Source organism: Mobula hypostoma, chromosome 16 (genome assembly GCF_963921235.1).
Source record: "Mobula hypostoma chromosome 16, sMobHyp1.1, whole genome shotgun sequence".
Lineage (NCBI taxonomy): Eukaryota > Metazoa > Chordata > Chondrichthyes > Myliobatiformes > Myliobatidae > Mobula > Mobula hypostoma.
The window spans coordinates 71,819,341-71,844,839 of record NC_086112.1 but is presented as its reverse complement, the minus strand read 5'-3'; the positions used below and the strand labels follow the sequence as shown (position 1 = coordinate 71,844,839).

At 42.4% G+C, this 25,499-nt stretch overlaps 1 protein-coding gene across 1 annotated transcript in view; it reads left to right on the top strand.

Moving 5' to 3' along the window:
* Nucleotides 1–23,763, top strand: part of psip1a (PC4 and SFRS1 interacting protein 1a) — a 76,197-nt gene extending 52,434 nt beyond the window's left edge. The window contains exons 12-15 of the mRNA XM_063069105.1: nt 5,687–5,788; nt 12,158–12,392; nt 20,670–20,796; nt 22,742–23,763. Coding sequence (XP_062925175.1) covers nt 5,687–5,788; nt 12,158–12,392; nt 20,670–20,796; nt 22,742–22,838 — 561 coding nt within the window. The 3' untranslated portion in view covers nt 22,839–23,763. The remainder of the gene's footprint in view (nt 1–5,686; nt 5,789–12,157; nt 12,393–20,669; nt 20,797–22,741) is intronic.
* Nucleotides 23,764–25,499: the final 1,736 nt, after the last annotated feature.

Sequence of the window (25,499 nt, the reverse complement as noted above, 5' to 3'; positions counted from 1 at the left end):
TATATATTGTAAACAACTGGGGTCCCAGCACTGAGCCTTGCGGTACCCCACTAGTCACTGCCTGCCATTCTGAAAAGGTCCCGTTTATTCCCACTCTTTGCTTCCTGTCTGCTAACCAATTCTCCACCCACACCAATACCTTACCCCCAATACCGTGTGCTTTAAGTTTGCACACTAATCTCCTGTGTGGGACCTTGTCAAAAGCCTTTTGAAAATCCAAATATACCACATCCACTGGTTCTCCCCTATCCACTCTACTAGTTACATCCTCAAAAAATTCTATGAGATTCGTCAGACATGATTTTCCTTTCACAAATCCATGCTGACTTTGTCCGATCATTTCACCGCTTTCCAAATGTGCTGTTATCACATCCTTGATAACTGACTCCAGCAGTTTCCCCACCACCGACGTTAGGCTAACCGGCCTATAATTCCCCGGTTTCTCTCTCCCTTCTTTTTTAAAAAGTGGAGTTGCATTAGCCACCCTCCAATCCTCAGGAACTAGTCCAGAATCTAACGAGTTTTGAAAAATTATCACTAATGCATCCACTATTTCTTGGGCTACTTCCTTAAGCACTCTGGGATGCAGACCATCTGGCCCTGGGGATTTATCTGCCTTCAATCCCTTCAATTTACCTAACACCACTTCCCTACTAACATGTATTTCACTCAGTTCCTCCATCTCACTGGACCCTCTGTCCCTTACTATTTCTGGAAGATTATTTATGTCCTCCTTAGTGAAGACAGAACCAAAGTAATTATTCAATTGGTCTGCCATGTCCTTGCTCCCCATAATCAATTCACCTGTTTCTGTCTGCAGGGGACCTACATTTGTCTTTATCAGTCTTTTCCTTTTTACATATCTATAAAAGCTTTTACAGTCTGTTTTTATGTTCTCTGCCAGTTTTCTCTCATAATCATTTTTCCCCTTCCTAATTAAGCCCTTTGTCCTCCTCTGCTGAACTCTGAATTTCTCCCAGTCCTCAGGTGAGCCACTTTCTCTGGCTAATTTGTATGCTACTTCTTTGGAATTGATACTATCCCTAATTTCTCTTGTCAGCCACGGGTGCACTATCTTCCTTGATTTATTCTTTTGCCAAACTGGGATGAACAATTGTTGTAGTTCATCCATGCAACCTTTAAATGCTAGCCATTGCATATCCACCGTCAATCCTTTAAGTGTCATTTGCTAGTCTATCTTAGCTAATTCACGTCTCATACCTTCAAAGTTACCCCTCTTTAAGTTCAGAACCTTTGTTTCTGAATTAACTATGTCACTCTCCATGTTAATGAAGAATTCCACCATATTATGGTCACTCTTACCCAAGGGGCCTCTCACGACAAGATCGCTAATTAACCCTTCCCCATTGCTCAAAACCCAGTCCAGAATAGCCTGCTCTCTAGTTGGTTCCTCGACATGTTGGTTCAAAAAACCATCCCGCATACATTCCAAGAAATCCTCTTCCTCAGCACCTTTACCAATTTGGTTCACCCAGTCTACATGTAGATTGAAGTCACCCATTATAACTGCTGTTCCTTTATTGCACACATTTCTAATTTCCTGTTTAATACCATCTCCGACCTCACTACTACTGTTAGGTGGCCTGTACACAACTCCCACCAGCGTCTTCTGCCCCTTAGTGTTACGCAGCTCTACCCATATCGATTCCACATCTTCCCGGCTTATGTCCTTCCTTTCTATTGCGTTAATCTCTTTTTTAACCAGCAACGCCACCCCACCTCCCCTTCCTTCATGTCTATCCCTCCTGAATATTGAATATCCCTGAACGTTGAGCTCCCATCCCTGGTCACCCTGGAGCCATGTCTCTGTGATCCCAACTATATCATAATCATTAATAACAATCTGCACTTTCAATTCATCCACCTTATTATGAATGCTCCTTGCATTGACACATAAAGCCTTCAGGCGCTCTTTTACAACTCTCTTAGCCCTTTTTAATGCTTGCCCTGGATTTGTCGGCCTGCCACTTTTACTTTTCTCCTTTGTACTTTTTGCTTCTACGCTCACTTTACACCCCTCTGTCTCTCTGCACTGGTTCTCATCCCTCTGTTGTGAACTAACCTCCTCACGCCTAGCCTCTTTAATTTGATTCCCACCCCCCAACCATTCTAGTTTAAAGTCACCTCAGTAGCCCCCGCTAATCTCCCTGCCGGATATTGGTCCCCCTAGGATTCAAGTGTAACCCGTCCTTTTTGTACAGGTCACGCCTGCACCAATAGAGGTCCCAATGATCCAAAAACTTGAATCCCTGCCCCCTGCTCCAATCCCTCAGCCACGCATTTATCCTCCACCTCATCGCATTCCTACTCTCACTGTCGCGTGGCACAGGCAGTAATCCCGAGATTACTACCTTTGCGGTCCTTTTTCACAACTCCCTTCCTAGCTCCCTATATTCTTCTTTCAGGACCTCATCCCTTTTCCTACCTATGTCATTGGTACCTATATGTACCACGACCTCTGGCTCCTCACCCTCCCACTTCAGGATATCTTGGACACGATCAGAAATATCCCGGACCCTGGCACCAGGGAGGCAAACTACCATCCGGGTCTCTGGACTGCGTCCACAGAATCGCCTATCTGACCCCCTTACTATCGAGTCCCCTATCACAACTGCCCTCCTCTTCCTTGCCCTACCCTTCTGAGCTACAGGGCCAGACTCTGTGCCGGAGGCAGGGCCACTGTCGCTTCCCCCGGGTAAGCTGTCCCCTCCAACAGTACTCAAACAGGAGTACCTGTTGTTAAGGGGCACAGCCACCGGGGTACTCCCCATCACCTGCCTTTTCCCCTTCCCCCTCCTAACCGTGACCCACTTGTCTGCCTCCCGTGGCCCCGGCGTGACCACCTGCCTTCCACTCCTCTCTATCACCTCCTCGCTCTCCCTGACCAGACGAAGGTCATCGAGCTGCAGCTCCAGTTCCGTAACGCGGTCCCTTAGGAGCTGCATCTCGATGCACTTGGCGCAGATGTAGACGTCTTAGAATATAAAAGCAAGGAGATAATGCTGAGGCTTAAAAGACACTAGTCAGGCCGCACTTGGAGTATCATCAACAGTTTTGGGCCTCATATCTCAAAAAGGATGTGTTGTCATTGGAGAGAGTCCAGAGGAGGTTCACGAGAATGATTCGGGGAATGAATGGGGTTAACGTATGAGGAGCGTTTGGCAGCTTTGGGCCTGTACTCACTGGAACTTAGAAGAATGTGGGGGGGGGGGTTCTCATTGAAACCTACTCATTGAAAGGATGAGATAGGTTGGATGTGGAGAGGATGTTTCCTATGGTGGGCGGTATCCAGAACTAGAGGGCACAGCTTCAAAATTGAGGGGTGACCTTTTAGAACAGAAGTAAAGAGGAATTTTTTTTAGCCAAAGAGTGGTGAATCTGTGGAATGCTCTACCACAGACTGTGGTGGAGGCCAAGTCCATGGGTATATTTAAGGCAGAAGTTGATAGTTTCCTGATTGTTTAGTGCATCAAAAGGTATGGCAAGAAGGCAGCTGTATGGGGTGAGTGGGGTCCGGGATCAGTCATGATGGAATGGTGGGGCAGACTTGATGGGCTGAATGGCCTAATTCTGCTCCTATGTCTTGTGGTCTCATGGAACTGTGAGCACAACTCCTTATCTTCCAGGATAGCTATAGATAAGGATAGGAATGGTCCTTGTGGGAGAGTTTTACATTGGAGTTGGGTGAATTATGAGGGCATTCGGCTGGAACCAAGAAGCACCTTGGGAACACCTTTCACCTTTAATTGGGAACACCTTTCCTCTGGCAAGTCTCAATCATTCTGGAGGTCTGTAATCAGTAGAATTCCGCAGGGATTTGTGCTGGGACTTCTGCTGTTTCTGATGTTTATCAATGAGGGTGTTTAAAGATAAATTGCACAGAGTACAGGAAAGGTTTACTTCTGTTAAAAGGAAGGATGTGGATAGTGCACTGGAGGTTGAGGGGAGATCTGATCGAAGTTCACAAGATTAAGAGTGGCATAAATATGGAATGGACAGAGTAGCTGTTTCCCAGGGCTGAAATGTCTAATACTAGGCTGAATTGAAGGTTAGAGAGGGTAGGTTCAAGGGGGATGAGGGTTAAGTTTTTTTTTAACTGAGAGTTGTGTCTGCCTGGCTTGGTGGTAGGGGCTTTTAAGAGATAGGCACATGAATGTAAGGAACATGAAGGGACATGGATATGGTGTAGGTAGGAGGAATTAGTGTGAGATTTGCTTTTTAGCTAGTTTGGCATAACATTGTGGGCCGAATGGCCTGTTCTTGTGCTGCACTGTTCTATCTCGATCAATCTATTTCTTGAGAATTATAGAAGCAAAGTAAAATGCAATTGTAGTGAGGGCCATGTGTGTCCTGCTGTGTTTTTGGAGGCAAGTGCCTAATGTGGCTCAGTGATTCTCTGGATGAGACAACATTGCATGAGATCCTGGATGTTGAAGCAGAGAGAATAGATGCCAGAAGCTAAGGCATCAATGGGAATGAGGAGCATAAGTTTGCAGCTGATGGTTGTGATACTGAGCAGTTCGTAGGGAGTGCAGGGTGGAACAGAGTGGTTACTCTGGGTTCTGAGGACCTTACTGAATAAGTTGGTGTGAATAATGGCTTGTTTTTGAAATACAGTCTTCTTTTGAAAAGCCTTCAAGAATATAGAAGAGATTTTGGAAATGTTAGGAATTTGGCACATTAAGCATAATTTTTTTCTTGAGAAAATTCCGTTTTTTGTTTTGTACCTTAACTTTTATCAGTTTAAACTATATCAGCAGTCCCCAACCACCAGTCCACGGACCGCAAAGCATGTGCTACTGGGCCATGAGGAAACGATATGAGTTAGTTCCACCTTTCCTCATTCCCTGTCACGCACTGTTGAACTTGAACATAGAGTTGCCAACTGTCCCATATTTGCCGGGACATCCTGTATATTGAGCTAAATTGGTTTGTCCCATACGGGACTGCCCTTGTCCCGTATTTCCCCCGCTAAGGTAGAATGTTCCTATGAAACCGTTCGTGCTGAAATGGCGTGAAGCGAAGAAGCAATTACCATTAATTTATATGGGAAAAATTTTTGAGCGTTCCCAGACCCAAAAAATAACCTAACAAGTCATACCAAATAACACATAAAACCGAAAATAAATAACACTAACATATAGTAAAAGCAGGAATGATATGCTAAATACACAGTCTATATAAAGTAGAAATAATGTATGTACAGTGTAGTCGGGAAGATGAAGGCAAAACCGATTTGTGGGGAGAAAAAAAATCGGCACGTCACGCATGCGCGCACAGGTACGTATGCAAGGCTTCATGGTCATGGTAGTCTTTCCTGGGGTAAAGTGTTCCGGGATTTGACTGCTACTTTTGTCCCTTATTTGAGAGTGAGAAAGTTGGCAACCCTAACTGTAACAGATATATTGAGGTGAATTCAACCTTACTTGAACACCACGCCCCCCCCCCGCCCCCGCCGGTCGACCAGTCCACAAGAATATTAAGAATATTGTCAATATTAAATCGGTCCACGGTGCAAAAAAGGTTGGGGACCCCTGAACTATATTAAGAAAGTACATAATGATACAAAAGCAGTTTTGGTTTGAAACGCAGATTGAGATGGTGTGTTTCTTAAAAGGTATTTATTCTAAAGCCGTTGTGTGACCTGTAATTTCTGTTCTTTTAGGATGTTAAGAAATGTACTGAAGTGCTTGATGAACTCTCTGCTCTCCAAGTCACTCCACAGCATCTGCAGAAACATAGTGAACTAATCGCTACACTGAAAAAGGTTGGATTGGCTAGAATTTCAAACTCTTGTTTAAACAAACCTTATCTGTTGCTCGGCCTTTGTTTAATCTTACTTGAATGTGCTACAAAGCAAAACATTAAATGTTAGTGGGTTATTGGCCATGGAATCCTTCAAGCTTATAGGACATAGCAAACTACAGCACATTACAGGCCCTTCAGCCCACAGTGTTGTGCCGACTCTAGAACCTAATCTAGAAACTGCCTTGGAATTACCCTATCACATTGCCCTCTATTTTCCTAAGTTCCATTTACCTAACCAGGAGTCTCTTAATAGACCTTATTGTATCCGCCTCCACCACCATCACCGGCAGTGCATCCCATGCACCCACCACTCTCTGTGTGAAAAGCTTACCCCTGACATCCTTTCGGTACCTTTTTCCAAGCACCTTAAAATTATGGCCCCTTGTGTTAACCATTTCAGTCTTGGGAAAAAGCCTCTGGCTATCCACATGATCAATGCCTCTCATCTTCTTACACACCTTGTATCAGGTCACCTCTCATCCTCCGTCACTCCAAGGAGAAAAGGCTGAGTTCACTCAACCTATTCTCTTAGGTTATGCCCTCCAATCCAGGCAACATCCTTATAAATATTCTGTGCACTCTTTCTATGGTATCCACATCTTCCCTGTAGTGAGGTGACTGGAACTGACCACAGTACTCCAAGTGGGGTCTGACCAAGGTCTTATATAGCTGTAACATTACCTCACGGCTCTTGAACTCAGTCCCACGGTTGATGAATGGCAACACACCATATGCCTTCTTAACAACTCAACCTTCACAGCAGCTTTGTGTGCCCTATGGACACAGACCCCAAGGTCTCTCTCATCCTCCACACTGCCAAGAGTCTTATCATTAATATTATACTCTGTCTTCAAATTTGACCTACTGAAATGAACCACTTCACACTTATCTGGGTTGAACTCCATCTGCCACTTCTCAGCCCAGTTCTGCATCCTATCAGTGTCACGCTGTAACCTCTGATAACCCTCCAGACTATCCACAACACCTCCAACCTTTGTGTCATCAGCAAACTTACTAATCCTCCCTTCTACTTCCTCATCCAGGTTATTTATAAAAATCACAAAGAGGAGGGGTCCCAGAACAGATCCCTGAGGTGCACTACTGGTCACCAACCTCCACGAACCATCTATAACCACCTGTGGGCAAGCCAGTTCTGGATCTATAAAGCAGGGTCTCCTTGGATCCCATGCCTCACTACTTTCTGAATGAGCCTTGCATGGGGAACCTTATCAAATGCATTACTGAAATCCATATACACTACATCCACTGCTCTACCTTCATCAATGTGTTTTGTTATATCCTCAAGGAATTCATTCAGGCTCATAAGGCATGATCTGCCCTTGACAAAACCATACTGACCATCCCTAATCAGATTATGTCTCTCCAAATGCTCATAAGTCCTGACCTCTCAAGATCTTCTCCAACAAATTTCCCACCACTGAAGTATGACTCAATGGTCTATAATTTCCTGGGTTATCTCTACTCCCTTTCTTGAACACGGGAACAACATTTTCAACGATCCAATTCCCAGCAATTTTCCAGTCCCCATTGATGATGGCTCAGCAATCTCCCCCCTCACTTTCCACAGTCACCTGGGGTATTTCTCATCTAGTCCCACTGACTTAGAAACATAGAAGCGTCTAGTTGTCTGCTTTTAATCACTAGATAACAAAAAGAGAAGGAATTTTGAGTTCTTCCAGTATTTTGTGTGTTGCTTGGATTTTCAGCATCTGCAGATTTTCTCTTAATTGTTACAGGCAAATCATATTTGACAAAATACAATTTGCATTATAACTAATTCATTAGGTAAAGAATGCTGCTGATAGAAGCGATCAGCTGTTTCACATTTGTAATAGAAAAATTGCAGGCATGTGGGTGCAATAAAAATGCAGAGAACAGTACAGCACAGGAACAGGCCCTTCAGCTAATTTCCTTCTGCCTGCACTTGGCCTATATCCTTCCATTCGATGGGTTTTCATGTGCCTATCTAAAAGCCTCCTGCACACTATCATTTACCTCTACCACCAGCCCTGTAGAGCTTTGGAGGCACCTGCCACTCTGTGTGTGGCGGGGGGGGGGGGGTGTTAAAAGCTTGTCCTGCACTTCATCTTAGAACTTCACCCATCTCACTTTAAATAGTGTTCCCTGTAGTATTAAGTATTACAGCTGTCTATCTGTGCCATTCATATCTATATAGACTTCTATCAGATCTCCCCTCAGCAAGTTTGACCTTTTCCACCTATAAACACATATCCTCTAATCCAGGGAAACCATTTCAGCACGCCATCTTCATGGCCTCCACATCCTTTTGGTAATAAGGTGGCCAAAATTAAATGCAGATTAAATCCAGGTGCAGCTAAGCTGAGTTTTTTAAGTTGCACCGTAACCTCCTGACTCTTGAACTTAGTGCCTTAACTTATAAAGGCACACACGCTAAACGCCGCCTTTACCATCCTGTCAATTTGGGTGGCCACTTTCAGAGACCTATGGAATTGGATCTTTGTGCATTATCGCTGTTAGGGGTCCTGCCATTAACTTTATAGGTTTCCTTTATTACGTTTGATCTCCCAGAGTACAATGCCTCATTCCTGCCAGGTAGAGGTTAATGCCAGTATTTTTCTGTCCTTATTGCAACTTTCTCCTCTAACCACAATGCTACCAAAGCTTTTGTCTGCTGTGGACTTAGTAACCTATCCATCCATATTTTCATCAGTCATTTAAATATATCACACTAACAGTAAGGATCCCTGCCGAACTCTGCTAGTCACAGTCCTCTAGCCAGAATAAATCCCATCGACTATTACCCTTTGTCTTCTATGGGCAAACCACTCTTGAATCAAAAGGGTCCAAATCATCATGGAGTTCATGCATTTAGTCTTCTGAATGAAGCTGGCATGAGGGGTTTTGTGGAATACCTTGCTAAACTCCACATAGACAACATCCATTGCTCAACCTTCATTGATAATCATTGTCACCTCCTTGAAAAAACTCAGCAAGATTTGACCTACCCAGACACAACACCATGCTAACTGTCCCGAATTATGGTACGTATTTCTAAGTGTTCATAAACTTTATCCTTAACAACTCTCTCCAATAGCTTCCTCACCATTGCCAGGAAACTCATTGGTCTATAGTTTACAGTATTATTCCTGTTTTGCATTTTTACCAAAGGAACATCATCAGATCCTTATTCCTCCTCAGGACCTCACCAGCGGCCAGAGAGAGCACATGGTCATTAATAACCTGGCGTACATCCTATCAGAGCGCAGGGACTTGTCTATGAAAAAGCCCAGCACCACCTCTTTATTTCAAAATGTCTTAACCTATCATGTTCCACATCGATCTCACTATCCAACTCACAAAGTACCATGGGGCCTTACCTGTCTTCAAACACATTCCCTTCTTTATCCTTCAGTGATCCTGCCATCTCTCTCGCGTTATCCTCTTGCTCATAAAGAATGCTTTGGGATTCTCCGTACTGTAGCCTACTTGCCAAGGAGTTTTCATGCTGCATCCTTGAGTTATTTTCTGGCCTCTTTGGTTTCCTCTAAGGTCCTGTTCAAACTTGGCCTCCTAAACTGTACATATAGAAACATAGAAAACCGACAGCACGGTACAGGCCCTTCGGTCCACAAAGCTGTGCCGAACATGTCATTACCTTAGAACTACCTAGGCTTACCGATAGCCCTCTATTTTTCTAAGCTCCATGTACCTATCCAGGAGTCTCTTAAAAGACCCTATCGTTTCTGAGGTAGAGGCCACCACCACCGCTGGCAGCCCATTCCACGCACTCACCACTCTCTGTGTTTAAAAAAAAACTTATCCCTGACAATCTCCTCTGTACCTGCTTCCAAGCACCTTAAAACTATTACTTCTCGTGTTAGCCATTTCAGTCCTTTTTCTTCCCTAAACTCATTCAAGATTCCCTTACCTCGCCACCCTTGTCTTTCCTTCTTATTTGAACATACCCGTCCTGGTATTCTGTGCATTTAGATTGTACCCACCCTCCACATGTTAGATTTTGAACAATTTCTTTTCTTCGATATTCACTAAGGAGAAGGATATTGAATTGTGTAAGGTAAAGGAAGCAAGAAGGGTAGTTATGGAAAGTATGACAATTAAAGAAGAGGAAGTACCGGCGCTTTTAAGGAATATAAAAGTGGATAAGTCTCCGGGTCTGGACAAGATATTCCCTAGAAACTTGAGGGAAGTTAGTGTGGAAATAGCAGGGGCTCTGACAGAAATATTTCAAATGTCATTAGAAACGGGGATGGTGCCGGAGGATTGGCGTATTGCTCATGTGGTTCCATTGTTTAAAAAGGGTTCTAAGAGTAAACCTAACCATTATCGGCCTGTGAGTTTGACATCAGTGGTGGGTAAATTGATGGAAAGTATTCTTAGAGATGGTATATATGATTATCTGGATAGACAGGGTCTGATTAGGAACAGTCAACATGGATCATGTTTGACAAATCTTATTGAATTTTTTGATGAGGTTACTAGGAAAGTTGACAAGGGTAAAGCGGTGGATGTTGTCTATATGGACTTCAGTAAGGTCTTTGACAAGGTTCCGCATGAAAGGTTAGTTAGGAAGGTTCAGTCGTTAGGCATTAATATCGAAGTAGTAAAATGGATTCAGCAGTGGCTGAATGGGAGATGCCAGAGAGTAGTGGTGGATAACTGTGTGTCAGATTGGAGGATGGTGTGTAGCAGTGTGCCTCAGGGATCTGTACTGGGTCCAATGTTGTTTGTCATATATATTAATGATCTGGATAATGGGGTGGTAAATTGGATTAGTAAGTATGCAGATGATACGAAGATAGGTGGCGTTGTGGATAATGAAGTAGGGTTTCAAAGCTTGCAGAGAGATTTAGGCCAGTTAGAAGAGTGGGCTGAAAGACGGCAGATGGAGTTTAATGCTGAAAAATGTGAGTTGCTACATTTTGGTAGGACTGATCAAAATAGGGCATACATGGTAAATGGTAGGGCATTGAAGAATGCAGTAGAACAGAGGGATCTAGGAATAATGGTGCATAGTTCCCTGAAGGTGGATAGGGTGGTGGTGAAGAAAGCTTTTGGTATGCTGGCCTTTATTAATCAGAGCATTGAGAATAGGAGTTGGGATGTAATGTTGAAATTGTATAAGGCATTGGTAAGGCAAATTTGGAGTATTGTGTACAGTTCTGGTCACCGAATTATAGGAAGGATGTCAATAAAATTGAGAGAATACAGAGGAGATTTACTAAAATGTTGCCTGGGTTTCATCTAAGTTACAGAGAAAGGTTGAACAAGTTAGGTCTTTATTCTATGGAACGTAGAAGGTTGAGGGGGGACTTGATAGAAGTATTTACAATTATGAGGGAGATAGATAGAGTTGACTTGGATAGGCTTTTTCCATTGAGAATGGGGGAGATTCAAACAAGAGGACATGAGTTGAGAGTTAAAGGGCAAAAGTTTAGGGGTAACATGAGGGGGAACTTCTTTACTCAGAGAGTGGTAGCTGTGTGGAACGAGCTTCCAGCAGAAGTGGTTGAGGCAGGTTCGATGTTGTCGTTTAAAGTTAAATTGGACAGCTATATGGACAGGAAAGGAATGGAGGGTTATGGGCTGAGTGCAGGTTGAAGAGTTCGGCACGGACTGGAAGGGCCGAGCTGGCCTGTTTCCGTGCTGTCATTGTTATATGGTTATATGTGAACTTGCTGAGAAAATCTGTTTGCTCCCATTCGGCTCTCCCTAGCTCCTGCCCATTATGCTATTCTGGTTGAGATCAGCACAGATTGAAGACTTGGGTCTGAGGCACTGAAATTCCCTACAATTTTCTACAGGTTTAAAAATGTTCGTTTGTTTTCTTGCAGAAAGAGATTATAGAAGATACTCTGTTTTATGTAAAATATGCAGTCTTATTTGGTACCAGAGAATCTTGAAGTGCTTTGTATCGAGCTGTATTTGAAACAGATCTTTATTGCAGGTTTTTTCATTCTCCATTAACCATTGTTTTTATAGATGAGAATGTTGTTATTTTCTGCATTACATTTTGAGGATGGTAGCATGACCTACTTGATATAGTTTTCCAATTAGAAAAGGGAACAGAGTTTTGATCTGTCGGTTTTGTCATTTGTAATGGTACTGAGTGAGAAATGGAAGGAATGGGCAGTGATGCAAGGAAGTTGTGCTCAGTGAATTTGTTGGTTTTTGACACTTAGATTTGTTTTGCTTCAAGGTAGATGGAAGCATTCAACCACTGGGCACATGCTGATATCCTCCAAATAGAAGTCTACATTTTCCACAGTTATTTCAGTTTGTTTTCTTTAGCCTCCTTTCATTACAGATGCGGAACTACAAAGCCAGCCAAGACATAATGTTCAAGGCAGATATGATTTACAATAAATTTAAGTCCATGTTCTTGGTTGGTGAAGGTGATTCTGTGATTGCACAAGTACTGAATAAATCTCTCGCTGACCAACGGCAGCATGAAGAAGCTGCTAAGGCACGAGAACAAGAGAAGAAAGTTGATCAATTAGAAACTAACAAGAAATCTGAAAGCGCTGAGGAACAAGCGACGGGTAAATGAAATTTTCTTTCTCTTCCTTTACGTAGTTTACACTGAATATACTAAGTTAAGATCACTTGTGTACTTCAGAGTGGTGACCTGTATTTACGGTCATAGTCAGCAGCTGCTTTCCTTATTATCTGTTCAAAGCAGAATATCTGAACAGCATCTGCTACCTCCAGATCCAGTTGGTGCCAGTTTCCATGGGTGACATTTTATATTTGTTAATTTGTAAGAGCCTTGTTTTTCCATTACAGGAACTTGATGTTGATCGCATATCTCACCCCCTCATTAACAGTAGAACCAGTTGACTGGCCTTTAGTGAGGCTATTTCCTTTCAACCTCCCTTGCTTAGGTCACCCAATCATATGTCATACCCTCAGCCGCATTGTTCTCTCGAATATAGGACCTTGTCAATATGCAGTCCTTGCAGAAAACCTAATAATTCAGCCTGGCGTTTGAGCATCAAGGTTTCAGAAATTCAAAGTACATATGTCACCATATATGACCCTGAGATTCATTCTTGCAGGCATACACAGTAAAATCAAAGAAACATAATAGCATCAATGAAAGACCTCACTTAACAGGGTGGTCATAGAACTAGTATGCAGAAGGCAAAAACTGTACAATACTAAATAAATAAATAAGCAATAAATATCGGGAACTTGAGATGAAGAGTCCTTGAAAGTGAGTCCATAGTTTCTGGGCTCAGTTCAGTGATGGGGCGAGTGAAGTTATCCCCTTTGGTCTAAGACCCTAATAGTTGAGGGGTAATAACTGTTCCTGACCTGGTGGTCTGGGTCCTGAAGCTCCTGTACCATCTTCCAGATGGCAGCAGTGAGAAGAGTGCATAGCCTGGGTGGTGGGGGTCCTTGAAGATGGATGCTTCTTTCCTGCGGCAGCACTCCATATTCATGTGCTCAGTGGAGGGGAGGGATTTACACATGATGGACTGGGTACTTTTTGTAGGATTTTCCATTCAAAACCATTGGTGTTTCCATGCAAGGCCAGTCAATATACTCTCCACCACACATCTATAGAAATTGTCAAAGTTTAGATGGCATGCTGAATTTTCGCTAACTTTGCAAAAAGTCTTTATTATTCTACCAATTTATGGGATGGAGAGAGGAATTTTGACCTTAAAAGACCATATACCTGGTATCTCCAGGGAACTTTTGGTACATCAGGATTACGGTTTCTTCGTTCTTTCAGCAGAAGGAGACTTGGCTTCCAAAATGCAATGCTTTACCAGGGAATTGAATTGCAGAGTCTTTCAGCTTGGTTTGTATTTTAATTGGTGAGGAAAGCTCTTTAATACGACCCAATCAGAGTAGGTGACAATGGAGAATAATCAGAATTCATTTTTGTACTTGTCCAGCATCCATGATTTCTACTAGGATAGATAAATATTGAGCAATGACAGTTTCTACAAACCCCATTTCCAGAAAAGTTGGAATATTTTCCAAAATGCAATAAAAACAAAAATCTGTGATATGTTAATTCACGTGAACCTTTATTTAACTGAGAAAAGTACAAAGAAAAGATTTTCAATAGTTTTACTGACCAACTTTATTGTATTTTGTAAACATACACAAATTTAGAATTTGATGGCTGCAACACACTCAACAAAGGTTGGGACAGAGGCATGTGTTACATCACCTTTCCTTTTAATAACACTTGTTGATCGTTTTGGAACTGAGGATACTAATTGTAGTAGATTTGTAATTGGAAATTTTGTCCATTCTTGCTTGATATAAGACTTCAGCTGCTCAACAGTTGGTGGTCTCCATTGTCTGATTCTCCTCTTCATGATACGCCATACATTTTCAATAGGAGATAGATCTGGACTGGCAGCAGGCCAGTCAAGCACACGCACTCTGTGTCTACGAAGCCACGCTGTTGTCAAATAATGACCTACAAAAAAAGGGAATTCTTGTTTTGCTCTTGTGTTTTCATTAAATTACAAAAATGTACACCACAACAATGGACCCTTTTGCCCCACCTTCTCCATGTTGACTGTGATGCCTGTCTGCTAACACAATTTGCCTGCATTAGGCCTATATCCTTCTATGCCTTTCCTATTCAAGAACCTGCCTTTTAAACATCATATTTGTGTACGCCTCCAGCACCACTTCAGGCTTGTCCTAGATACCCAACACACTGCCAGTGTATTGCAATGCAGAACAATACAGCACAGAAAGAGGCTCTCGAGGCCAAGATGTCTGTGTCAAGCATAATCCCAAACTAAAGTCACATTTTCTGCCTGCACAACGATCCTCATCGCTCCATTCTCTGCACATTTATGTGCTTATCTAAAAGCTGCTTAAGCTCCTGTACCACCCTTGGCAGCACATTCCAGGCACTTGTCAATCTCTATGTATAGAAAATGAAACTTGCCCCACACATTATCCATAACAAAACAGAATTAGGCCATTTGGCCCATCGAGTCTGCTCCACCATTTTGTCATGGCTGATCCAATTTTCCCCTCACCCCAAATCTCCTGCCTTCTCCCCGTATCCCTTCATGCCCTGACTAATCAAGAATCTTATCAACCCCTGCCTTAAAGATACTCAATGTCTTGGTCTCCACAGCCACCTGTGGCAATAAGTTCCTCTGATTCACCACTCTGGCTAAAGATCTCCATTCTGAAAGGATGCCCCTCTATTCTAAGGCTGTGTGCTCTAGTGTTAGACTCTCCCACCACAGGAAACATCCTCTCCACATCCTCTTTATCGAGACCTTTCACCATTCAGTAGTTTTCAATGGGGTCACCCCTCATTCTTCTGAATTCCAGCGAGTAGAGGCCCAGAGCCATCAAATGCTCCTCGTATAAGACTTTCAATCCTGGTATCGCTTTCGTGAACCTCCTTTGAACCCCCTCCAATGTCAGCACATCCTTTCTTAGATAAGGAGCCAAAACTGCTCACAGTACTTTAAGTGAGGCCTTACCAGTGCCTTAGAAGGCCTCAAAATTACATTGTTGCATTTATATTCTAGTTCTCTTGAAATAAATACTAACATTGCCTTTGCCTTCCTTAGTACCCGCTTATTCTGTAAGTTAATCTTTAGAGAATCCTACAGGGGAATCCTTTGCATTTCAGATTTTTGAATTTTCTCACCAGTTAGAAAATAGTTTACCCTTTTATTTCCTCTACCAAAGTGCATAACCATGCACTTCCCGACACTGTATTGCATCTGCCTCTTTGTTGCCTATTCTCCTAAACTAAGTCCTTCTGCAGCCTCTCTGCTTCCTCAACACTGCCTGCTCCTGCATCTATCTTCGTATCGTCCACAAATTTGGCCAGAAAGCCATCAATTCCATCATTCAAATCAATGACATATAATGTAGAAAGAAGCAGACCCCTGTGGATCTCCACTGGTCACCAGCAGCCAATCAGAGAAGGCTCTGTTTATTCCTAGTCATTATCTCCTGCCAATCAGCCACTGCTCTATCCCTGCTAGTATATTTCCTGTAATATCATGGGCTCTTAACTCGTTAAGCAGCCTCATTTGTGGCACCCTGTCACAAGCCTTCTGAAAATCCAAATACACAACATTAACCTCTTGTCTATCCTGCTTATTATTTCTTCAAAGAATTCCACCACGGTTGTTGACAAAAATTTTCCCGTAAGGAAACCATGCTGACTTCAGCCTATTTTATCATGTGCCTCCAAGTATCCCCAACCACATCCTTAATAATCATTTCCAACATCTTCGTAACCACTGAGGTCAGACTAACTGGTCGATAATTTCCTTTTCTCTGCCTCCTTCCTTCTTGAAGACTGGAGTGACATTTGCAATTTTCGATCCTCCAGAACCATGCCAGAATCCATTGATTCTTGAAAGATCATTACTGATGCCTCCATAATCTCTTCAGCTACTTCTTTCAGAACCCTGGGGGTGTAGACCATCTGGTCCAGGGGATTTATCTCCTTTTAGACCCTTCAGTTTCCCAAATAACTTCACTCACTTCTGCTCCCTGACACCTTTCAATTTCCGGCATACTGCTAGTTATCACAGCAGTGAAGATTGATACAAAATACTTATTCACTCCGTCTGTCATTTCCTTGTCTTTCATTACTACCTCTCCAGCTACCTCTTCCACTGGTCTAATATCTACTCTTGGTTCTCTTTTACACTTTACGTATCTGAAGAAACATTTGATGTGCTATAATATTGGCTAGCTTACCTTTGTATTCCATCTTTTCTTTCTTTTTGACTCTTTCAGTTGCTTTGTTTTTTTTTAACCTTCCCAATCCTCAAACTTCCCAATAATTTTTACTCTATTATATGCTGTCTCTTTGGACTTAACTTTTCAGCCAAGGTTGTGTCATCCTGCCATATTTCTTCCTTTGGAAACAACTATCTTGTGCCTTCCAAATTGCTTCCATAAACACCAACTGTTGCTGTTCTGTCGTCATCCCTGCCAATGTTCTTTTCCAGTCAATTTTGGCCAACTCCTTTCTAAAACCTCTCATTTACTCTACTGTAATACTAGATTATCTGACTTAAAACTTCTGATTCTCAAATTTCAGGGTCAATTCAATCATGTTATGATCACTTTCCTTGAAGGGTTCTTATATTTATACTTTATTGTCACCAAACAATTGGTACTAGAACGTACAATCATCACAGCGATATTTGATTCTGCGCTTCACACTCCCTGGATTACAAATATTAAATATTAAAGATATTAAAAATAGTTAAAATTAGTAAATTGTTAAAATTTTAAATTATAAATCATAAATAGAAAAATGGGAAGTAAGGTAGTGCAAAAAAACCGAGAGGCGGGTCCGGATATTTGGAGGGTACGGCCCTGATCCGGGTCAGGATCCGTTCAGCAGTCTTATCACAGTTGGAAAGAAGCTGTTCCCAAATCTGGCCATACGAGTCTTCAAGCTCCTGAACCTTCTCCCGGAGGGAAGAGGGACGAGAAGTGTGTTGGCTGGGTGGGTCGTGTCCTTGATTATCCTGGAAGCACTGCTCCGACAGCGTGCGGTGTAAAGTGAGTCCACGGACAGAAGATTGGTTTGTGTGATGTGCTGCATCGTGTTCACGATCTTCTGCAGCTTCTTCCGGTGTTGGACAGGGCAACTTCCATACCAGGTTGTGATGTACCCCAGAAGAATGCTTTCTACGGTGCATCTATAAAAATTAGTGAGGGTTTTAGGGGACAGGCCAAATTTCTTTAGTTTTCTCAGGAAGTAAAGGCGCTAGTGGGCCTTCTTGGCAGTGAACTCTGCTTGGTTGGACCAAGTCAGGTCATTTGTGATACTGACCCTGAGGAACTTAAAGCTTTTGACCTGTTCCACCTGCACACCACCGATGTAAATTGGGTCGTGCAGTCAGCTACTCCTTCTGAAGTCAACAACCAATTCCTTCGTCTTGCTGACATTGAGGGATAGGTTATTGTCTTCGCACCATGCCACCAGGTTCTTAACTTCCTCTCTGTACTCAAACTCATCATTACCCGAGATACAGCCTACAATTGTTGTGTCATCAGCAAACTTATATATTGAGTTTGATGGAAACTTGGCTACACAATCATGGGTGTACAGTGAGTACAGCAGGAGGCTGAGTACACAGCCTTGTGGGGCACCGGTGCTCAGAGTGATTGTAGAGGAGAGCTTGACCCCTATTTTTACAGCCTGGGTCCTGTCTGTGAGGAAGTTGAAGATCCAGCTGCAGATCTGAGTGCTAAGGCCCAGGTTCCGGAGCTTAGGAATCAGTTTATTTGGAACAATGGTATTAAAGGTAGACCTGTAGTCAATGGAAAGGAGCCTTACGTATGCATCTTTATTCTGCAGGTGTTCTAAGGAGGAATGTAGGGCCAGAGAGATGGCATCTGCCGTTGACCTGTTGCACTGGTAGGCGAATTGCAAAGCGTCGAGGTTGACCGGTAGGCTGTGGTTGATGTGTGCCAAAACCAATCTCTCGAAGCACTTCATAGCAATTGATGTCAGAGCCACAGGTCGATAGTCATTCAGGCATGCCACCTTCCTCTTCTTCGGCAGTGGGATTATTGTTGCCTTCTTAAAACACGAGGGGATCTCTGAAGCAAGAAGCAGTTGAAGATGTCAGCAAACACTCCAGCTAGCTCGCTTGCACAGGCCCGGAGAACCTGTCCTGGGACGCCATCTGGGCCCGTCACCTTCCTTGGATTTATCTTCAGGAATGCTCTTCTAACGTTCTCCTCGGTGACGATGAATCTCGATGCCACCAGGTCTGGTTCATCCGGAGGGAGCGGGACACTCCTCTTCTGTTCGAATTTTGTGTAGAATATGTTAAGTTCGTCAGGAAGAGAAGCGCCACAGTTATTGATATTCCCAGCCTTTTCTTTGCACCCAGTGATCTCATTTAGACCCTGCCATAGTCTACCGGCATCCCTCTGGTTAGCCTGGGTTTCCAACTTGGCTCGATATCGCCTTTTGGCTTTCTGGAGTTCATGCCTGGATTCTGTGTAGCGACTGGTATCCCCGGACCTGAAAGCCGCAGCTCTAGCCTTTAAAAGAGACTTGACCTCATAATTCATCCAAGGTTTCCGGTTAGGGAATACCCGGATCATCTTGCGAGATACACAGTCCTCTGTGCATTTCCAAATAAAGTCTGTGACAGCTGAGGCATACTCATCGAGGTTACCTGCCGAGTCCTTGAATACTAACCAGTCCACCGATTCAAAGCAGTCACGGAGGAGCTCATCCATTTCCTCCGTCCAACGTGACACTACTTTTATCACCGTGACCTCCCGCTTCAGTTTCTGTTTGTAAGCCAGGAGGAGGAGTACAGGATGGTCCGATTTTCCAAAGTGAGGTCATGGGACAGAACGGTAGGCATCCTTGACTGCTGTGTAGCAGTGATCAAGTATATTCGGGCCTCTAGTGGGGCAGGAGACATGTTGGTATAACTTTGGCAGCGTCTTTCTGAGGTTGGCCTGGTTAAAGTCCCCGGCTGTAATGAGCAATGCCTCCAGATACCTGGTCTCTTTTAAGCTCTCTAATCAATTCCGATTCTTTACACAACATTCAATCCAGAATAGCTGATCCCCTTGTGGGCACAACCATGAGTTGCTCTAAAAAGCCATCTTGTAGGTATTGTACAAATTCTCCCTCTTGAAATCCCACACCAACCTGATTTTCCCAGTCTACCTACATATTGAAATCCCCCATGACTTTTTGCCCTTTTTGGCATGCATTTTCTATCACCTGTAGACTACAAATTACAACATCTTTGCTACTATTTGGAGCTCTGTACATAACTCCCATCAGGGTCTTTTTACCATCACAGTTTCTGAGCTCTATCCACACCTTCTAATCCTGAGTTTCCTCTTTCTAAGGGTTTGAGTTCATTTTTTACCAACAGAGCCACACCTTCCCCTCTGCCTTTTGATAAAGTGCAAAATATGCAATTTTCCGGAAGTGTCAGGAAATGTATGTAGATGGAATAAAGGCATAGACTATTTTCTAAATGGGGAGAAAATTCAGAAATAGAGGGACGTCCATTCAGAACAGATGAGGAATTTGGCCATAGAGTGGTGAATTTTTGGAAGTCATTCTCACAGATGGCTGAGAAAACCAAGTCATTGGATATATTTAAAGCAGAGATTGATGAGACAGGGTGTCTAAAGGTTACAGGGAGAGGCAGGAGAATGAGGTTGAGATGGATGACAAATCAGGCATAATGGGATGGCAGTGCAGACTCAATGGGCCAAATGGCCTCATTCTGGTCTTCTGTCTTATGATCTCTAATTCAGGCAACATCCTGGTAAATCTTGTCTGAACCCTCTCAAGTCTCTCCTGTAATGGGCTGTCCAGAGCTGCACGCAGTACTCCACGTGCAGTCTAATCAATGTTTTATACAGCTGCACTCCGCTGGAGATGAAAACCATCATGCCATACTATGCCTTTACCACTACCTACTTCCTGCCACTTTTGTGGAAGTGTGGGTCTTTGATGCCAATGTGCCTCTGAACATCAACGGTGTTAAGGATCCTGTCATTGTCTGTATTTTTCCCCTTGCACCTTTCCCTGGTTTGGGGGCAAGTCAAATTTGTTATTTTTCTCCCTATAGCTCTAACTGATCTATATTATGTTATATCTCTTGACAATTTTCATCATAATCCACAAAAGTTTTATGACGTACAAACTTACCGATCAGTCTGCACTTCTGTCCAAGTTATTTACCTCTATACGACAAAAATTCCTGATTTCTGCAGTATGAAATTTAGTAGGGCTTAATGTTTATCCGTTTTGTGGGATACTTGGTTAATGAGGCTGTTTTCTTTTCTCACAGATGCTAAAACAGTGAATGGAGAAGTTGCATCACACGATGCAGAGAAAGGCCACTCCCTGAGAAAAGTGGATAACAAGGCTGCGGATGAGAAGAATAAAACAGACCCTGTACAGCCCCTTCCAAACAGGTGCATGTTTTGAAGTAAAGTATGGAGCTCAGGTGGAAGTTCATAAAGATCCCTGGTGATTCACTTTTTTTGTAGGTGGCTTCCAGGGATGGCAAGCCCACCATGTCAGAGCTGGCAAGTGCAGAAATTCTGTTGGTGTGCAGCATGCAATGCTGCCCCTTGATTCTCTAAACTCCACCCAAACTAAAATATACACAATGATTACCTTCACCACCAAATTAAGCAGTGAATGACTTTTTTTTGCAATCAGTGAGATGTTTTCACAGGAAATGTCTCAGCGCTCGCTAGGTGCCAGCTAGACAAATGTTAAAACATCTGATGTTGGATTATACATTTTGAAGTCCTCGCAGACCTGGTGTACAAATCAATATTTGGATAGTGAATGGTAATGGGTGGGCCAGTTGGCATTGGATTTGCTCTGCTTACAGTTTTCCTTCTGTTCTTGGGTGAACCCTGGATATTCAGCAGTAACAACGATACTTTATGTGCCTCCATGAATAAATGCTTTTTGGCAATTAACATATGTTAATAAAACTGCGATATTTTAAATTATGTTTAACTGAATGTCAGATACTCCAGCAAAGAAACAAAAATGATTATATGATGAGAGAAGCAGCAGAGATTTTCCTTTTAGATGGGTTTTCAGAAAAAGAAAAAATGTATTCAGTGTAGTAAGAATTTTCCGGTGAGCAGAAACAGTAAAAGATAGAATATTGCAGATGGGGACAAAGCAGAACGGCTAACGAGATATCAGTTCATGTAAATTTCATTCAACTTATCTTGATATGAGTTCTGTTACTACATCATCAGCTAGGCTAGTCATTGTTGGTCAATTTTGTAGGGGTGATGAAATATACCTAGAACTGGTTAAATTTGTAACATTACCTGAGCACATTACAGGGATTGAAATGTATAAGAACTGTCAGGTTGACAAGTTGACCTTTCCATGACAAATGATGGTGTGCCCAGTGTGATTTGTAAAGAGGCAGGTTTTGTCAATCTGTTTGCAAAGTATGTCGGGCATCCAACGATACTGAATTGGAAATTTCAAAATTCATGAAGTATGCAGATGGTGTAACATTAGACAAACAATCTGGAAATGTTGCAGTTTTATTGGGTTGGATAATTTTGAAATGCAATTGATTGATTCACAAAGCAGCTAAATTTGGAGGCAAGAATATGTTGACTTAAGAGCTGAACTACAGCATATTGAAAGAGCTCAGTTAGTGACTGGACCAAAGAGAGAAACACAGAATCTTTGGAATACCATTCCTGAATCTTTTAACTGTCTGAAAAATCTTTCAATGGCAATATTAACAGTATTTACCACTCCTGTCTTAGATTGTGAAAGTCTCTGCTAATTAATAACTAATGCCTGTCATGATCTTGCTGAAATAATTTAATGTATGTCAGTTCTGCTACTGATATTTCAATGGTTGTTCCTCCCAGGTAGCTAAGCCCTAACTCTCTTCTTGGTGATTTTTTGACTTTCAATGACAAGCTTTCGTATTAGTTATAGGTTGTTTTATTGCTAATACTAGCTGTAATCTCATCAAAGCCTATTAACAGTAACTTGTACTGATGTAGCACCTTATAAATTTAATAAACTGATGCTAACTCAAAGGATGAGAAGATAAATGAGTAAAATCTTGCTCAAGTTGGTAGTTTTCACTAACATCTTGATAGAGGTGTGAAGGCTTGAAGTTTTAAATAGCAATTCAAATTTATCACTGTGGATTTCCTCATTTTTACACAGCATCACATTACAGAAATTATTCTACGCCCTGAGAAGTGGGAATGATGTGAATAACACTGGCCACTGGCTGGCATACCTTGTGTCTTTTCTCCCGGGGGGGGGAGGGGCTTTATTTCCCTTAGAATCATTGTCCTCAAGCTGACTTTTAAAGGAGAATGAAATGAGAATGTAATCTTCTTTTCATTTCAGTGAGCTGCATCCATCTGATGTTTTGCATTTGGCAAAACAACCATCAGCTGATACTGAGACTGGTCAAGTGGAGATGGAACCACCTACTGAAAGCTGAACAGTTTTAATCAGTCTTTTGTCACCAAAGTTAAAACACAGCTCTTCATTTGGAGTTTGGAGGTGGGTGGGAATGGAAGCTGCTTTTTGTATTTTGTAATTGTTCTAATATGTAGACAGTTTGCTATTTAACACTGGATATCCTCTTTAGAAGAAAAAAATCCCAGGAAAAGAGTATAGCAGCAAATAAGCACATAATATTAGCACCACATGAAACTGCCAAAGCCTAGGTGTAAAATTTTTTTCTCTTCTACTTCACCCACATTCTAAAATGTTTTGTATAATTTGTAAGGTGATAGATTTGGATGTGTATAGTAATTCAGTGGTGTTTCAATGCTGTTTTGTACTAAGGCCAAATCTTATCTGCTACCAAATGTTCAACTAGGTTTTGCTGCTATATGTTGAAATTGCAGTAGTGTCAGAAACATTTATTAATCATTTTTATATTTTACTTTGCTCTGGAAAAATAGCTGAATATTCACACTAGCTTAGTAATTTTTTTATAATGGCCTGTAACGTTTGTGAAGATATTCTTTGGTTTGAATTGATTTTGTTTTTATACTTTGTGATACTGAAAGCTTCTACAGATAAAGCTGCAGAAATGCTTTTAATACGTTGTATTTGGCTTTCAAATGGGGAGGGATTTGGGCTTTAGATTTTGCTGTAAACTTGCATCAAAATAAATGTTTGCTTTGTTAATGATCGATATTTTTGTTTAAGGCAAAAGCTATAGTTAGGATAGTGAGTGTGGCTATATTGTTCTTAATGCTGGAATTGCAGTCAGTGAAGAAACATTGATTTTTATTTTGTAAACTTGATTGAGTAACTGTAGCTAAGTTTTTTGCACTAAAGGTGCACAAGATCATTTGGTGTCAATAAAATAATTTGCAGTACGTTCTCAAACTTGCTCTAATGAAATGTTTTCTTGCTGGATAAGTCGCAGTGGACAATAAAGGATTGCATCATTTATGAAGCAGCATGAAGGCCAGTTATATTCTGCAAGTAGCATTCAATCCAGATAAGTATTAGGTGTTGCATTTTGAGAAGTCACATCAGGTAGGACTTGTACAGTGACTGGTAGCATCCTGGAGAGTGTTGTAGAGTAGAGGGACCTAGGAGTACTGTCGTTCACTGAAAGTGGCATCATAGGTGGACAGGGTCCGTCAAGGCATTCGATAGAAGAGCTGTTATGTTGTGCTGCTATTGTGAGGCTTCAATCACAAAGAAGAGAATATCTGCAGATGCTCAAAATCCGAGCAACACACAAAATGCTGGAGGAACTCAGCAGGCCAGGCAGCATCTATGGAAAAGAGTAATCAGTTAATGGAAAGGTCTGGGTCCAAAAGGTCAACTGTATTCTTTTGCATAGATGCTGCCAGGCCTGCTGAGTTTCTCCAGCATATTGTGTGTGTGTTACTTGGAGTATTATGTACAGTTTTGTATATAGTAACCTCTTTTACAGAAAAGGTGTTTTGTTGGGAAGAGTGAAAAGAATTGCAGCAATGCTTCCAGGATTCAAGGGACTAGGTAAATGGGAGAGATTGTGTAGGCTGGAACTTTATTCCTTGAAGTATAGGAGACTTGTTTTGTAGTTGTGTAGAAAATGAGGAGCCTTTATTGGGTTAATGTTTGCAGCCTGTTTTTCCAGGAATAGGGAACCAAAAGTGGTGGGCACAAGTTTAAGGTGAGAAGAGGAAAATTTTAAAGGGACCACTGGGCAAGTACGAAGACATCTAAAATCATTTGGATATGTATATGGATCGGAATGGTTTCGGGGAATACTGGACAAACGTGGGCAAAAAAGTAGCGAGGTGTTCATGGGTTCAGTGTCCTTTCAGAGGGGAAGAACCTGTTTCTGAATTGTTGAGTGTCTACCACCGTCCCTGATGGTAGCAATGATAAGAGGAGATGGGAGATGGGGATCTTTAATGATGGATGCTGCCTTTTTGAGGCATCGCTCCTTGAAGATGTCCTGGATGCTGGGGAGGATCCAGTTGCATAGGGAGATACAGAGGTTCAGATTTTGGATCAGACCTGGAGGATGATTGTGTTAGACACTGAGTTGTAGTCAATAAACAGCAGCCTGCTACAAGTATTAGTAATGTCCAGGTGATTCAAGATGGCATTAAGAGCCAATAAGATTGCATCTGTTCTAGGCAAATTGCAACTAGGCCCAGCTCTTTGCTGAGGCAGGAGGTGGCTCTAGCCACAACCAACTTCTCAAAGCCCTTCATCACGGTCGATGAGAGTGCAACTTGACAATGGTTGTTAAGGCAGCTCATCCTGCTCTTGGACCATAAGATATAGGAGCAGAATCAGGCCACTTGGCCCATTGAGTCTGCTCTGCCATTTTTCTTCTTGACCCCAATCTCCTGCCGCTTTATGCATTGGTATGATTGTTGCCCTTTTGAAGCAAGTGGGAACTTCTGACAGTGGCACTGAAAGACTGAAAATGTCTGAACACCCCCAACAGTTGTCACAGGTTTTCAGAGCCCTACCATGGGGGCCTGTCGCCTTGCAAGGGTTCATCCTCTTGAAGACAGCCTGACATTGACCTCTGAGCAGAGATGGCAGGGTCACCAGGTGTTGCAGGGATCCTCACAGCTGTAGTTTTACTGTTCCTTTCAAACAAGCATAAAAGCCACTGGAAGTGAAGCATGGC